We start from the raw sequence: 13,510 nt of genomic DNA, 5'->3' as shown, positions 1-13,510 counted from the left end.
CTTGCATCACCGGTGTCACCTCCGTCGGAACCCCCGCCATTACTGCCAGCTTTCATCTCCGTCGTGGTCGATTATGGATGAGAGGAGACGAAGTTGCCTCTGCTATCAGAGAATACTCTACTGGTAAGGGTTTTAATTGTGATTTATGTCCTTTTTAGATTTCGAGAAGGTTTTGATGCTGCGTGGTTATTATAGCTGATCCACCGGAGCTTCTGGTCGCTACCGGAGCTGCTGTCGGGTCAGTTTGGGATGGCGACTTGTCCGTTCGGCTGTTATCGTAAGTATATTTTAGTTCGAACTCTCGGTGTCAGTATTCGGTTATCAATTATTGAGAATTTTGCGATGATAATATCTCAGGGTTGAGTTTCGAAAATTGTATGATGAAATGAAAGCTGCTGCGATGTCGTCTCACTTTGTTTCTCGTGGTGAGACTAATTGGTTTCGTTTCTTGTTACCCCAATGTTTTATTAACAATTATGTTCTAATATCATTTAATATCCATTTCGCATTAATCCCAATTTACGTCAGGTAAGTCGTCGTTGCTTTGAACCTCGATTGTCGCTGTTGGTATTGCCTGGAATCACTGAGGTTGCTGCCGCAAGTTAGGAATAGAAAGAGGACTCTTGACACGTTAACTTTAAAGAGTTCGACTTTGAGGTAGGGTTTTTCTAAGGAGCCATTTTATATTTTAGGATTGTTATAAATGGATACTGATATGAGAATTATATACTTTTTAGTGATTGTATAAGTCTTATGTATTGCCTGGCTGGCTTGGATGATTATAATTATATGTTTGATTGGATTATTGTTTGGTTTTGATAAATGGATTGTTGCTTAACTGTTTCTTTAATGTTTTGGAAATGAGTTTAATCGGTTGATAATGATTTGTTTTTGAAACGGTTTTCTTGAGATATTAAAATGAGGTGATTGTTGGATTTAGCTTGATTTTGAATTGATTTTGGATTTTGGACCGTTGAAAAGGATTGTGGAGTGGTTTGGTTAGGACCCGAACCGGGTGGCAAGTCCAAGTTTTAGGGAAGGTGCTACCAAAATTTCTATAAAAATCTTAGACTTTGTTTGAAAAGTTATTTAGAAAGGCTTGGATTTGAGAAATTATATTATTTGATTGAAATGAATTGGCTCTGTTTCAAGTGAATTAGTTTTGGATTGGGTTGGGACTTGTGACTTTATATGATTCGAATTTATAATAAATTCTGTTTCTATTTTCTTAAACCAAGAATCTATGATTTTAAGAGTTTCAATAAAATTTTAAGAAAATTCAGATAGGTTGTCCTTCCCTAAAGTCTTGAGACTCTGCTGAAAAATTTTTATTACCGAATTCTGTTTTTGGATGACTGATTTTTGGGTCTTTCAAAAGAGATTTTTTATTTGGCCTAGTTGCTGAATCGTCTGGAAATTTTAGAAGGATGTTGTGGAGATATGACTTTTGAAAGAGGAAACTTCTTTTGAGAAAGATGGCTTATAAGCTATAAGTGATTTGAGAAATGTGGATTTTTAAAGTTAAGGCTGGAAGGAATTGATTTTAATTTCTAAGAAAAGAGATTTGAGAAGTGATTTATGGCTTGAATGATGATTTTATGAGTTTGATAATGTTGGATAGTGGAAGTGCTATTATGTTTTGAGCCGGAATGACTGTATATAATAATGAATTACTGCTGATTGTGGAATATGTTATGAGTCGGAATGACTGTATATGATAATGAATTATGGCTGATTGTGGAGTATGTTATGAGCCGAATGGTTGAGTATGAATATGAATGATTTCTAGTTGATAAAGTGATTGTTGCACTTCCAATTATCTGAGATACGAATTTTTCTGGGTGAAAGCAGTGGCTAGCCACTACGTGTTCCAGGTTGAGACTCGATACTCTGTTGACCCTATGTTGTAAGTGTGGCCGAACACTTTAAAAGTTTCGGATGAGCTCGTCCCCGTGAATATACACCAGTGAGGGTGTTGGATGTGAATTATGATTATGATTTTTGAATAACTCGAGTTGGGGATGCACGACAGAGGGACAGTCCAATGGTTAGCTATCAGGACTTGTCGAGTTGGTTTTGTAACCGACAGATGAGACTCATCAGCCACTAGGGCAAGCATTCATCATATGCATCTATGTGACATTGTTTGGGTGTTCATATTATACTTGGTTTGCCTATGTGATTAATTATGTTTAATTGCTATTTGCTCTACTTGGAAGTCATTGTTTGCTTGTGCTTGAACTTTTCTACTTGTGTTTGCGACTAAAACTTTGTTGGACTGTGGTGATTGGTTGTTGTTTGGACTGTTTGGGGCTAGGGCCGTGGTTGATCATGAGGTGGGCCAAAGGCCATGTTTGGTTAATGTTTCTGGTTTAAAAAAGTATGAAAAACTAAGCTGGTTCAGCATATATAAACCTTTCGAAAGGCTTTTGAATTTTTAAGAAACAAAGTTTTCTCTTCCAGAAAAGATTTAAGCTTTTTAATAGTAAACTTCTACTTTTGAAAAGATGCATAAGGCGGTTATTAATCACTGTAACGAATTCATCTTGCGTATCCTATTATAGTAATTCTGCAACCCTATAGTAAGAACCCTTTCGAGGATGATGTTCTCACTCCTCTACAAGTCTTTTCTTTTTCAGGTTACGGACGACGAAGTTCGGAAGAGCTTAGTTCTTTTGTGTTAGACGATATTTTGTATTGTTTTAGTATTTATGTTTTCCTCGCCTTTAACTTTGCAAGTTTTGTAAGAGCTAGGAATAGGATTTTAATATGAGATGCTTGTAAATTAATATGTATATGTATTTCCTGTGAGTATTGTACTTTATATTGTAAGTATGAATGTATGTTCTTGAATTATTCGGTTTAAGATTTGAATAGGCTCATATTTTAGTATTAAATATTAAAAGAGTCGTCGTAATACCCGAACTATCAGAGTGGCGCAGCTGGAAGCGTGACATTTTGATAGTTAGGGTGTTACATGCTACCTTTAGTTTTATGGTTTCTTTTGGTGGATATTGGGATTCTATCCTTTGTCCTGTATTTGTTTTTCAAGTAGTAGTTGTCTTAGTTAAAAGACAAAATTCTTTTTTGAAATCGTGAAAGTAATTTTTTAACCAGTCAAAGAAATATAAATTGATTTTATTTTTTATTAAGTAATCATAAAATTCTTTTTTTATTTCTATAGTTTCCTCTTCAGAATATCTAGTAAAATACCATTTTCTTAATCTTGTATTATATTCTGTATTAAAATCTTTACTAATCCAATTTTTATCAATCTCAAAAGGTTTTTATTTTATTATAACTCTTAGGATTTGAGAGGTAGTTGGTGAATAATTATTTTCTGTCCCATATAAAGGAGTTGCTATATGTGGTCTATTGTTATTTATTCCTATAACTTCATCATTTATGATGAAATTATCTATAGAATGTCTAGGTGAAATTTCTTCTTTATTCTGGTAGTTTGGTATTCTAACTAAGTGTGACTTATTCATTCTTAGTCTAATATTTGGACCTTCTCTAATAGTGTCTCTAATTTCTGTATTTTTTATTTTATCTTATTCTACTATATCTTCTAAAATTCATTCTTCAAGAATATTCTTCATTAGTTCTTGATGTTAGAATTTTTTAAATATTTGAACAAAAACCTTCGTAAATAAAGATGGATAATAATAATTTCGTCTTTTTTGATGATTTTCTTCTATAGATATATTATTATTCTTCAAATATTATGTACTTTTTTTTATTTAAGTGTCATAATGTTTTACTACCGTTACTTTACCACTTAAGTGTAAAATTTTGTGTGTAAGAAAATTACAAATAACATGACAATAAATATTCAATTACATAATAAATAGTTAAAATCAAATGTTCTAGTACATATTCATTTTTATTTGTTTAAACTCTCAATTTCAATTTTCTTTGAAGACAATACTTAATTTTTCACTTTATTACTTAAAATGGCGAGTGTATTTGCCAAAAAATGTGTGCAAGTGGTAACATTCATCTTTTCTCAAACAATTCCATTAAAAAGTTGTTAGCTATAAACATTTAGCTTGATTGAAAAATTACAAAATGAAAAGAACCCAGAGGCCACAATATTCAGTAGTTATCAAACAAAGCAAATAATAATCAATAATAAGAAGTTAAGTATTCATAGTAAAAAGGCATCTTTATATATCGATTTTTCTTTCCTGTTGATAGAAGTTATCATTAACATACACACATACTTTAACAAGAATATGAATAATAATTACAACAACAATAATAATAGTAATATAATACTATAAAAGTAATAATCAATTATTGGTGGACCTACAAGTCTTCCTAACTTCTCCAAGAAGACCAGTGAGCACATTAAAAGTAGTCATCTTAGTGAATAACTCAGCAAACCTCTTTGGGAACAACGTATCATCTTCCGCCATCTGTCTCACGGTGGGACCCGTCCTAGGATCATCTTTTAACGAAGAATCCGACAGCAACAAAGCCTTGTTCTGTACAAGGTTCTTAAAGTAGCGGTTGTCCAATGCATAAGGCGTTTCATCAAAGTTCACATTAGGGTTCCTGAATTGTGGTGTTCCAGGATTAGCGCAAAGTCTCCTCAAATCTTCCACATATGGCAATGGAAGCACTGGATCAGGCTTCTGCGTGTTTCTGAAGTTGTAAACCCTATCCATGAAAAGATCACAGTGTGCTGTACCAACGGAGTGTGCACCCAAGAGCACCACCATTTCCTCTTGATTGAAACCCAGCCTCCTAAAGATGGCGGACATCTGGTCTATCGTGGCAGTCGGCGAGGCCAGGTTCTGATCTGCCGCGGTAGCCAGGGAGTTGAGGGCGTCCCTGCGTCCTCCTAGAGGACGCTGGCGGACTCCCCCAGCTATTGCCATCGCCTCGTTGGCTGAAAAAGCAATCGCATCTGCACATGACACTGTCTGTGGACACTCTTCCTCCAATCTCATTTTTAGGTCGTCAATCAGATCGGCACCTTTGAGGCTCATTCCGTTGAAGATTGAACCCTTCTCCACTTTATCTCCTTGCCCAATGGAGTCTAGCAAGATCGAGGCATCACAACCCTATTAAAAATCATGCCCACAAATATAATTATTAAATTAGAAATGTAACATATCAATTATAGGTAAAAAAGGATAAATTTTGTTAATCATATAACTCTGTTCTTGTTAAATTAAGGTAAAAATTCACATTTTATTTTTACAAATATTAATAGTTAAAAAATCGTTGCATAATAATTTAATAAAATATATCAAATCATCTAATAATTCATAATTATTAACTTTACATAAAAATAACTGCATTAAGTTTTCATTTTAAATTAACTTCTATTTATATCAACATAAAATATGATCCATAAAACAAAGGTGATTGAATGAATGGATAAATTATGTTTCTTTATCTAAATTAAACTCTACATGTATATACAATTACATAGGTTTTAAATAATTTTTTAGCAAAGTGCGTTATTAGAATAATCAAATGTTTTTGTGGTGAACATTCATATATAGCTGTGAGGTTGATAGTTAAAACGCCTAGACGAACACAACTAAGTTTCCAATTTTGAATATAATAATATTAGTTTGGAAAGACTTACACCAACAGCACAATCATGGAATGCAAGACGAATAATGTTAGCAGGTGCAGATGGATTTGTCTTTATAAGTTCTGCCAACCAATCAGCCACAATCTTCTCTGCATTAGGGCAACTTCTATCGTAGAACCCCACCGACAGACCACCTAAGTTATTAGTAATAACCATCTGTGCAGGCTTAAAATCAGCCGGCTCTGCAGGCTGAACAGCCGGATCAGGAATTATCACTGCTTGAGGTGGCGGCGGCGATCCTCCCATGCCGTATGCACCAGCAATATATGAACCCCTGGGCTCGTTTACTTGGGCTCCCGGCGGGTCTTGATTATCATTTCCTTGAGCCTGTTGTTCTTGTTGTTCTTGTTGTTGTTGTTGTTGTCGTCCATGTCTGAAGTGAAAGCCGAACCCGTTGAAAAAGTCATCCAGGTCTGCCTTTGAAGGAACGACGATCAGGCTCAGCACCAAAAGCGCCACCAGCAGTGGCCGTGGCAACTTCATTTTAAGCAAAATAATGATAACTCGATTGGTTTGAGGTATGAGAAATTGAGGAAGCCTTTTTATAATTCAATAGAGTTTTAGCTCAAAACAACTATGATGAGTTGGTAGTTTCTAATATTGTTATGGTTAATTTTCTTCAAGTAACTATAAGGGAAATTGTTGTGTTCGCAAGAGCGAATAGAACATTGCTTTAGTTTGACGGTGTTTTATTAGGTTGCTGTCTATATATGGAGATTGAAAACCGTTGTGTTGGTTATTATGAACCTGTGTTAGTTTGTTTTGCGTTCAGAGATTGCCATGGGAAATTCCGCTTGGGTTTTCCAGATAAGAGAGAAGCCTTAAAATGGTGGATATAGATAAATTTGAGGAAAATTAATTAGGCTGCTAATTATAGTTTGAGGCTACAATTCATTTTTTCCACTTTTGATATTTAGTTTATGTGCGGTGGGCCTCCTCTCTTCCCTTTTTCTTATCCCATGGTTGAGAGCGAGACAATAATGTATGTTAAAAGTATTTCTACCCCCCAGTATCATTTAGAATTTTATAAGAATATATAAATATAAAGAGGGAATATATTTTCAAGTGAAAATTTTAATAATCGAGAGATGTTAAATAAAAGTTTAGTTAAATAAATTAAATTATTTAATAATTTTTAATTATTAATTTTATCTAAAATTAACTACACTTAAATTTTTAAGGTATTTTTATTTGGAGCTTTATTGAGCCCTCGATGTTGGTTTAGGTTATGCGGCATTTATATTAACTAGCGTCTTGCTTAGCAATATTTTCCTGTTTTTTTGTGGGCATTTATTTTCTCTTTTACTATGACAAAAAGAAAGATGAACAAAATTAAGAGAATCTTCAAAGTCAAGTCCAATACCAGGAGCTCGAGGTCAAATTATCAGTCAAGTACCATGTGAAGCGCGGTAGTTATAAAATCTCATCTAGAAATAATGAAAAAATAAGTTAAGAAAATAAAAAAAATAATAATTAAAAATCATCAAATATTTTAATATGTTTAACTAAACTGTTATATTTAACTGGTATCTATATCTTAATTATTATTCATAAAAAGAGATTTCTTATAAATAGTCACTTAAATATTAACTTGAGTTTAAAATAAATATCACTTTTTTGTAAACTTCTTTTGTATACATTATAATTTAGTGTTAAGAATGATTAATAAAAAATTAGAGAAGAGAAAAAAAAGTATGCCATAAAAAGAAAATATACCAAATATAAATATGAGAAAGTATAGGGAGCCAATGATCTAAGCGTACAATGTGTACAATCAAGGTTTAGAAAGTATTAGAGATATGATTATTAGTGTTTTACATTATCTTATCAGGTTACGCTTTTGGGATGACTGGTTTCAGGACATGGTATTAGAGTTTCAGATCCAGAAGGTCAAGAGTTTCATTTTATTCATAAATCAAAGATTTAGCCCATTGTACACATTGTACGTTTAGGCCATTGGCTCCCTAGCACTACTCTATAAATATAAGTTAAATATCATTTAACGTTCGAACTAATACTGCCAAAGCACACATCATGAATTAATGATAAACATCGTCACATTTTTCCATTGCAACACTGTTGGATTTTTTTTTTCTCTTCATTGTGAGGTTCAAGTTTAGTTTTTTAGAATGTTTCTTTATATTCATTATGTCACAATTCTAATCAGATTTGTAGGGATTATTTTGAGAGTGAGATTATAGCTATTAAAGTGAGAGAGAAAAAAAATAGAATTTTTGCTTTTATGCAAAGCAGTAAATTTTAAATAACAGTTTTTCATTTATTCACCGTTAGATCGGTTTAAAATTTGAACTACATTTTTCTCTTATTTTGTTCTCCATTTTCCGTTAGATCTACAGTAGAAAAAATTGGCTTTACAAGAGAGAAAATAGATTTCTCATTTTCATGCAAAGCATCAATTTTTGAACAGCAATTTCTCATTCATTCACCGTTGGATCAATGTGAAATTTGGACTGCAGATTCTTTTCATTTTGGATGGTGGAGATTTAGATTTGAGATCTACAGAGAAAAAAATAGGCTTCAAACAACAGCTCTATTTTTTGGGTATTTTTCATCTTCTTTCTTTTCATTTGTAAGCTTTGTTGTTTTGATGTTTTGACTAGTTATATGCACGATTTGTGCTTTGTTTAAGATTCTCTTGTACCTCATTTGATTATAGTGAAACTATTTCATTGGTCTAGATGACTTATGATTTTTACCTCTCACGTTGAGGAGGTTTTTCATGTTAAAATCTTGGTGTGTTCTTGTTATTGCTTTACTTGCTATATTTGCTTGTTCATAGTTAGTGCCATATTATATTGTGAGTGCTTTTATATTGTTCTCGTATTGGATATTTGTATTGTTTCCGCTACTGGGCTCTTTTATACTAGCATCAAAGCTTGTTGGTATTTTTTTGGGCTTGTGATTCTGTGAACAATGGAAGCTAATACTAATACTAGTAGAATGATCACTCTTAATGGTCCTAATTATAATTTGTGGAAATAAAAAATAGAAGATCTGCTTTATGTCAAGATTTTTAATTTCATCAACCAGTTTTTGGTACAAAAAAGTCTAATGATAAATCTGATGACGATTGGACTTTGTTACATAGACAAGTTTGTGGATATATTAGGCAGTGGGTTAACAATAATGTGTTGAACCATATTATTGGAGAGACACATGTTCGGAGCCTTTGGATTAAGTTTGAACAGTTGTATACTCAAAAAACTAGGAATAACAAGATGTTTTTGATCAAGCAGTTGTTGGCTTTGAAACATACAGATGGAACATCAATGACAGATTACTTGAATAACTTTCAATGAATAATGAATCAGTTATCTTTCATGGGTATCAAGTTTGATGAAAAGGTTCAATGATTGTTACTTCTTAGCTCCTTATCAGACTCGTGGGAAATTCTAAGAATTTCATTGTCCAATTCTGCTCCTGATGATGTAATCTATATGGATCTTGCCAAGAGCAGTGTTTTGAATGAAGAAATGAGAAGAAACTTACAAGACACATCGAATACACATTCAGATGTTCTTGTTTTTGAGTCTAGATAAAAATATTGAATGTCATCATTGTGGTCAAAAAAGACATGTGAAAAGATTTTGTTGGCAGTTAAAGAAGGAAAAATCCAAGGCAAGTAAGTACAAGAGCAAAAATAAAGATGATGGTAGCAATGAAGACAAGGTTAATGTAACTTATGATGATTTTTTTCTTGTTGAGAAGTTTGAATCTGTTAACCTTGTTGATAATGGCACTAATTGGTTGATTGATAGTAGTGCTTCTATTCATGTTACATTTAGGAGAGATTTTTTTACATCTTATACTTCTGGTAATTTTGGTAATGTGAAAATGGCTCATCAAGGAGTTACAAAATGTGCCCGTGTTGGACAGGTTTGCTTAGAAACCTCCAATGGTACCAAGTTGACTTTGAAGCGTGTATAGCATATTCCAGATATTCGGTTGAACTTACTTTCTGTTGGTAAGTTGTATGATGAAGACTTAGATAGCTCATCATCTCGTGATAGTTGGAAGCTCACCAAAGGTTCTATGATTGTTGCTAGAGGTACACGACACTCTACTCTTTATTTAACTTATGCAAAGATTGTGAAATATGTTGTTAATGCTGCTGAGTTTGTTGATGGAACTGATTTATAGTATAAGAGATTACGTCATATGAGTGAGAAAGGTATGAATATGTTATCCAAGAGGAATCTTTTATCCGGTTGCAAGATTCCTTTACAAAAGTGCAACCATTGCTTTGCTGGAAAATAAAACAGGATTTCTTTCAAGAGCCATCCACCTTTAAAGAAGTCGGAGATACTTGACTTGGTGCATTAATTCTAATGTATGTGGGCCGATGAAGACAATAACACTTGGAGGGTCTATCTATTTTATAACCTTTATTGATGACCATTCTAGGAAATTATAGGTTTACACTTTGAAGACCAAAGATCAAGTTTTGAATGTGTTCAAGCAATTTCAAATTTCTGTTAAAAGAGAAACTGGAAAAAAGTTGAAATGTATTCATACTGACAATGATGGTGAGTACTCAGATCCATTTGATGCTTATTGTAAAGAGCATAGTATAAGACATCAGAAGACTCTTCCGAAGACTCCTAAGTTGAATGGCTTGGTTGAAAGGATGAACAGAACATTGGTTGAAAGAGTTAGGTACTTATTGTGACAGTCTGAATTGGCAAAATTCTTTTGGGGTGAAGCTTTGAGCACATGTCTTGAACCAGACACCATGTGTTTCCTTGCAATTTAAAGTGTCAGAGAATATATGGTCAAGTAAAAATATTTCTTATGATCGTTTAAGAGTGTTTGGATGTAAAGCCTTTGTTCATATTCCCAAAGATGAGAGATCCAAGTTTGATGTAAAGACTAGGCAGTGTATTTTTATTGCCTATGGCATGGATGAGTTTGGTTACAGATTTTATGATCGTGTTAGCAAGAAGGTGATTCGTAGTAGAGATGTTGTCTTTGTTGAAGACCAAACATTGAAGGATATTGATAATACGGAGAAGCCAATGGCCCAGTCTAGTGACGATTTTTCTGACTTAGATTCCCTCTATGCCTATGGTAGAAGATGGTAGAGTTAAAGCTCAAAATAATGAGCATGATACAAGTGCAGGTGAAGATGGAACAGTTGATCCAACCCTTAATAAAGTTGGTGATGATGATTAAGATGAACAACTATCTTTGAAAATTTCTGCAAATGCACTCAGAAGATCTATAAGAGAAAGGAAGCTTTCGTCAAGGTATTCTCCACATGAATTTGTTTTGTTGACTGATGGGAGAAAACTTGAATGTTTTGGAGAGACTGTTGAAGATAGAAGCAAATTTCAATAGATTGAAACTATGCAATAAGAAATAAAGTCCTTGCCTGAGAATAATACCTATGAGTTGGTGAAACTACCGAAGGGTATGCGAGTTTTAAAGAACAAATGGATATTCAGAATCAAGAATGAAGAACACAATTCTAAGCCTCGATATAAAGCCAGATTGGTTGTTATAGGCTTTAGTCAGAGAAAAGGTGTTGATTATGAGGAGATTTTTTCTCCTGTTGTGAGGATGTCATCTATTCGTGCTGTGCTCGAATTAGCAGCTTCTCTTGATCTGGAGATTGAGAAAATGGATGTAAAGCTAGCTTTTCTTAATGGTGATTTAGATAAGGAGATCTACATGAAGTAACTGGAGGACTTTGTTGTTAAAAGAAAGAAAGATTTTATGTTCAGGTTTAAGAAGAGTCTTTATAGGTTAAAGCAAGCTCCAAGACACTGGTACAAGAAGTTTAAATCTATTATGGGAGAGCATGGTTACCGTAAGATAACTTCAGATCATTGTGTATTTGTGCAAAATATTTATGATGGTGATTTTATCATTCTTTTGCTTTATGTGGATGATATTTTAATTGTGGGTAAGAATGCTTTGAGGATTAATAAGTTGAAGAAACAGTTGAGCAAGTTCTTTGCTATAAAGGACTTGTGTCTTACCAAACAAATTTTAGGCATGTTTATTACTCATTATAGAGATTCCAAGAAGCTTTATTTGTCACAGGAGAAGTACATAAAGAAGGTGCTTCAAAGGTTTGGCATGAATAATGCCAAATGTGTTGCCAATTCTTTTGCTCCTCATTTTAAGTTGAGTACCAAGCAGTGTCCAACCACTGATGAAGAGAAATAAATAATGAATGAAATTCCTTACGCCTCAGTTGTTGGAAGCTTGATGTATGCTATGGTGTATACTAGACCAGATATTGCTCATGCGGTTGGTACTGTGAGTCGTTTTCTCTCTAATCCAGACATGGCAAGAGATGTTGATTCTCGAAAGTCTACTTCAAGTTATTTGGTCAAATTTGCAGGGGGAGCTATTTCATTATTTTGAGAGTAAGAGTATAGCTATCAAAGTGAGAGAGAAGAGGGAAAATAGAATTTCTATTTTTATGCAAAACAGTAAATTTTAAATAGTATTTTTTCATTCATTCACCGTTAGATCCACCTAAAATTTGAACTACGATTTTCTCTTATATTGTTCTCCTTTCTGGACGGTGGAGATGTAGATTAGAGGTTTGTAGTGGGAGAAATTAGCTTCGCAAGAGAGAAAATATATTTTTCATTTTTATGAAGAGTAGCAATCTTTGAATAAACGCTTCTTACTTGTTCACCGTTGGATCAATGTGAAATTTGGACTGCAGATTCTTTTCATCTTATTCTACATTCTGGACGGTAGAGATTTTGATTTGAGGTCTTTAGAAGGAGAAATAAGATTCGAACAGCAGCTCCTTTTTTGGAAATTTTTTATCTTCTTCCTTCTCATTTGTAAGCTTTAGTGCTTTGATGTTTTGGCTGGTTATATGCACGATTTGTGCTTTGTTTGAGATTCTTGTGTACCTCATTTGATTATAGTAAAGTTATTTTATTAGTTTAGATGATTCGTAGTTTTTATTTCTCATATTAAAAAAAAATTTTACATTAAAATTTTGGTATGTTCTTATTATTAATTTATTTACTATATTTATTTATTTAAAATTATTGTCATATTATATTGTAAATATTTTTATATTATTTTTGTATTAGAAATTTGTGTTATTTCTGCTGCTAGGTTCTTTCACACACTACATGGATATATGTTTTTGACAGAAATATATGAATGAGAACGTTATTTAGTGAAATAGAGTGAAATAAGTGGTCATTATGCAGAAGAATAAGAAAAAGATGAACTATTATTAAAAGATAGTACAAATTCTTTTGCACTTTGACCAAAAATGTCATTAAAAAATTCATTATTAATAGATCTTAAAATTTTATTAGACATGAGATGACACATTATTTTTAAGGAGTTATATGAGCAAGACTATGCTATTACAATTGAAATATAGATGGTAGTAAAAAACAACACACATTTGATATAGTGGAAACATAAATTCTTGGAAGTTTTTTTTTTTAATTACAAGGGACCATAGGCCAAAGACAAAACAAAAATTAAGCCACAACTATTTTTGGGAATTAGAGCTGACAATGAATAGAATAGGAGTTTGAACCCTAATATAATTCTATTTGGGGTTGAGAATTTTATTAAAATTCTATTCTATCTTATCCATTAATTGAGAATCTCTCAATCCTAACTTTACCAGCACTCTAAAATTATAAACCCTATTCGTAGAGATATCAATTTTTTTTAAAACAAATACAAAATTCAGTCATTCCAAATTTCATACATATTAATAAAATAAAAAATAAAAATCAAATTAAAATTAAAATTAAAATTAATAAAATATTAAAAAAATCCAACATAAAATTATAAATATACATATTATTATATTAATAAAATAAAAAATAAAAAATTAAGTTTAAATTAAAATATTTTATAATTATTTTTACTTTTATA

The 13,510-nt window shown here is 32.6% G+C and overlaps 1 protein-coding gene and 1 long non-coding RNA gene across 3 annotated transcripts; one reads left to right on the top strand and one right to left on the bottom strand.

The window, feature by feature from the left end:
- LOC110281694 (uncharacterized) lies at positions 1-2,866 on the top strand. 2 transcript variants are annotated; one of them, XR_008009678.1, is made up of 5 exons: positions 1-123; positions 196-277; positions 358-425; positions 529-657; positions 2,640-2,866. It is a non-coding gene; the product is annotated as an uncharacterized LOC110281694 (long non-coding RNA). The 2 variants fall into 2 exon arrangements; XR_008009677.1 differs by having other exon boundaries at positions 7-277.
- Positions 2,867-4,274: 1,408 nt separating this feature from the next.
- Positions 4,275-6,097, bottom strand: LOC107488733 (peroxidase C1C-like). The gene is made up of 2 exons (XM_016109504.3): positions 5,606-6,097; positions 4,275-5,072 (listed from the first exon to the last, which is right to left on the bottom strand). Exons 1-2 carry the CDS (start codon positions 6,095-6,097, stop codon positions 4,296-4,298), a joined length of 1,269 nt encoding a protein of 422 aa, XP_015964990.1. The 3' UTR covers positions 4,275-4,295.
- Between the last annotated feature and the right edge of the window lie 7,413 nt (positions 6,098-13,510).

This window comes from Arachis duranensis, chromosome 5 (assembly GCF_000817695.3).
Source record: "Arachis duranensis cultivar V14167 chromosome 5, aradu.V14167.gnm2.J7QH, whole genome shotgun sequence".
NCBI classification, from domain to species: Eukaryota; Viridiplantae; Streptophyta; class Magnoliopsida; order Fabales; family Fabaceae; genus Arachis; species Arachis duranensis.
The sequence above is the reverse complement of the archived record's forward strand: the minus strand, read 5'-3'. Positions and strand labels throughout refer to the sequence as shown.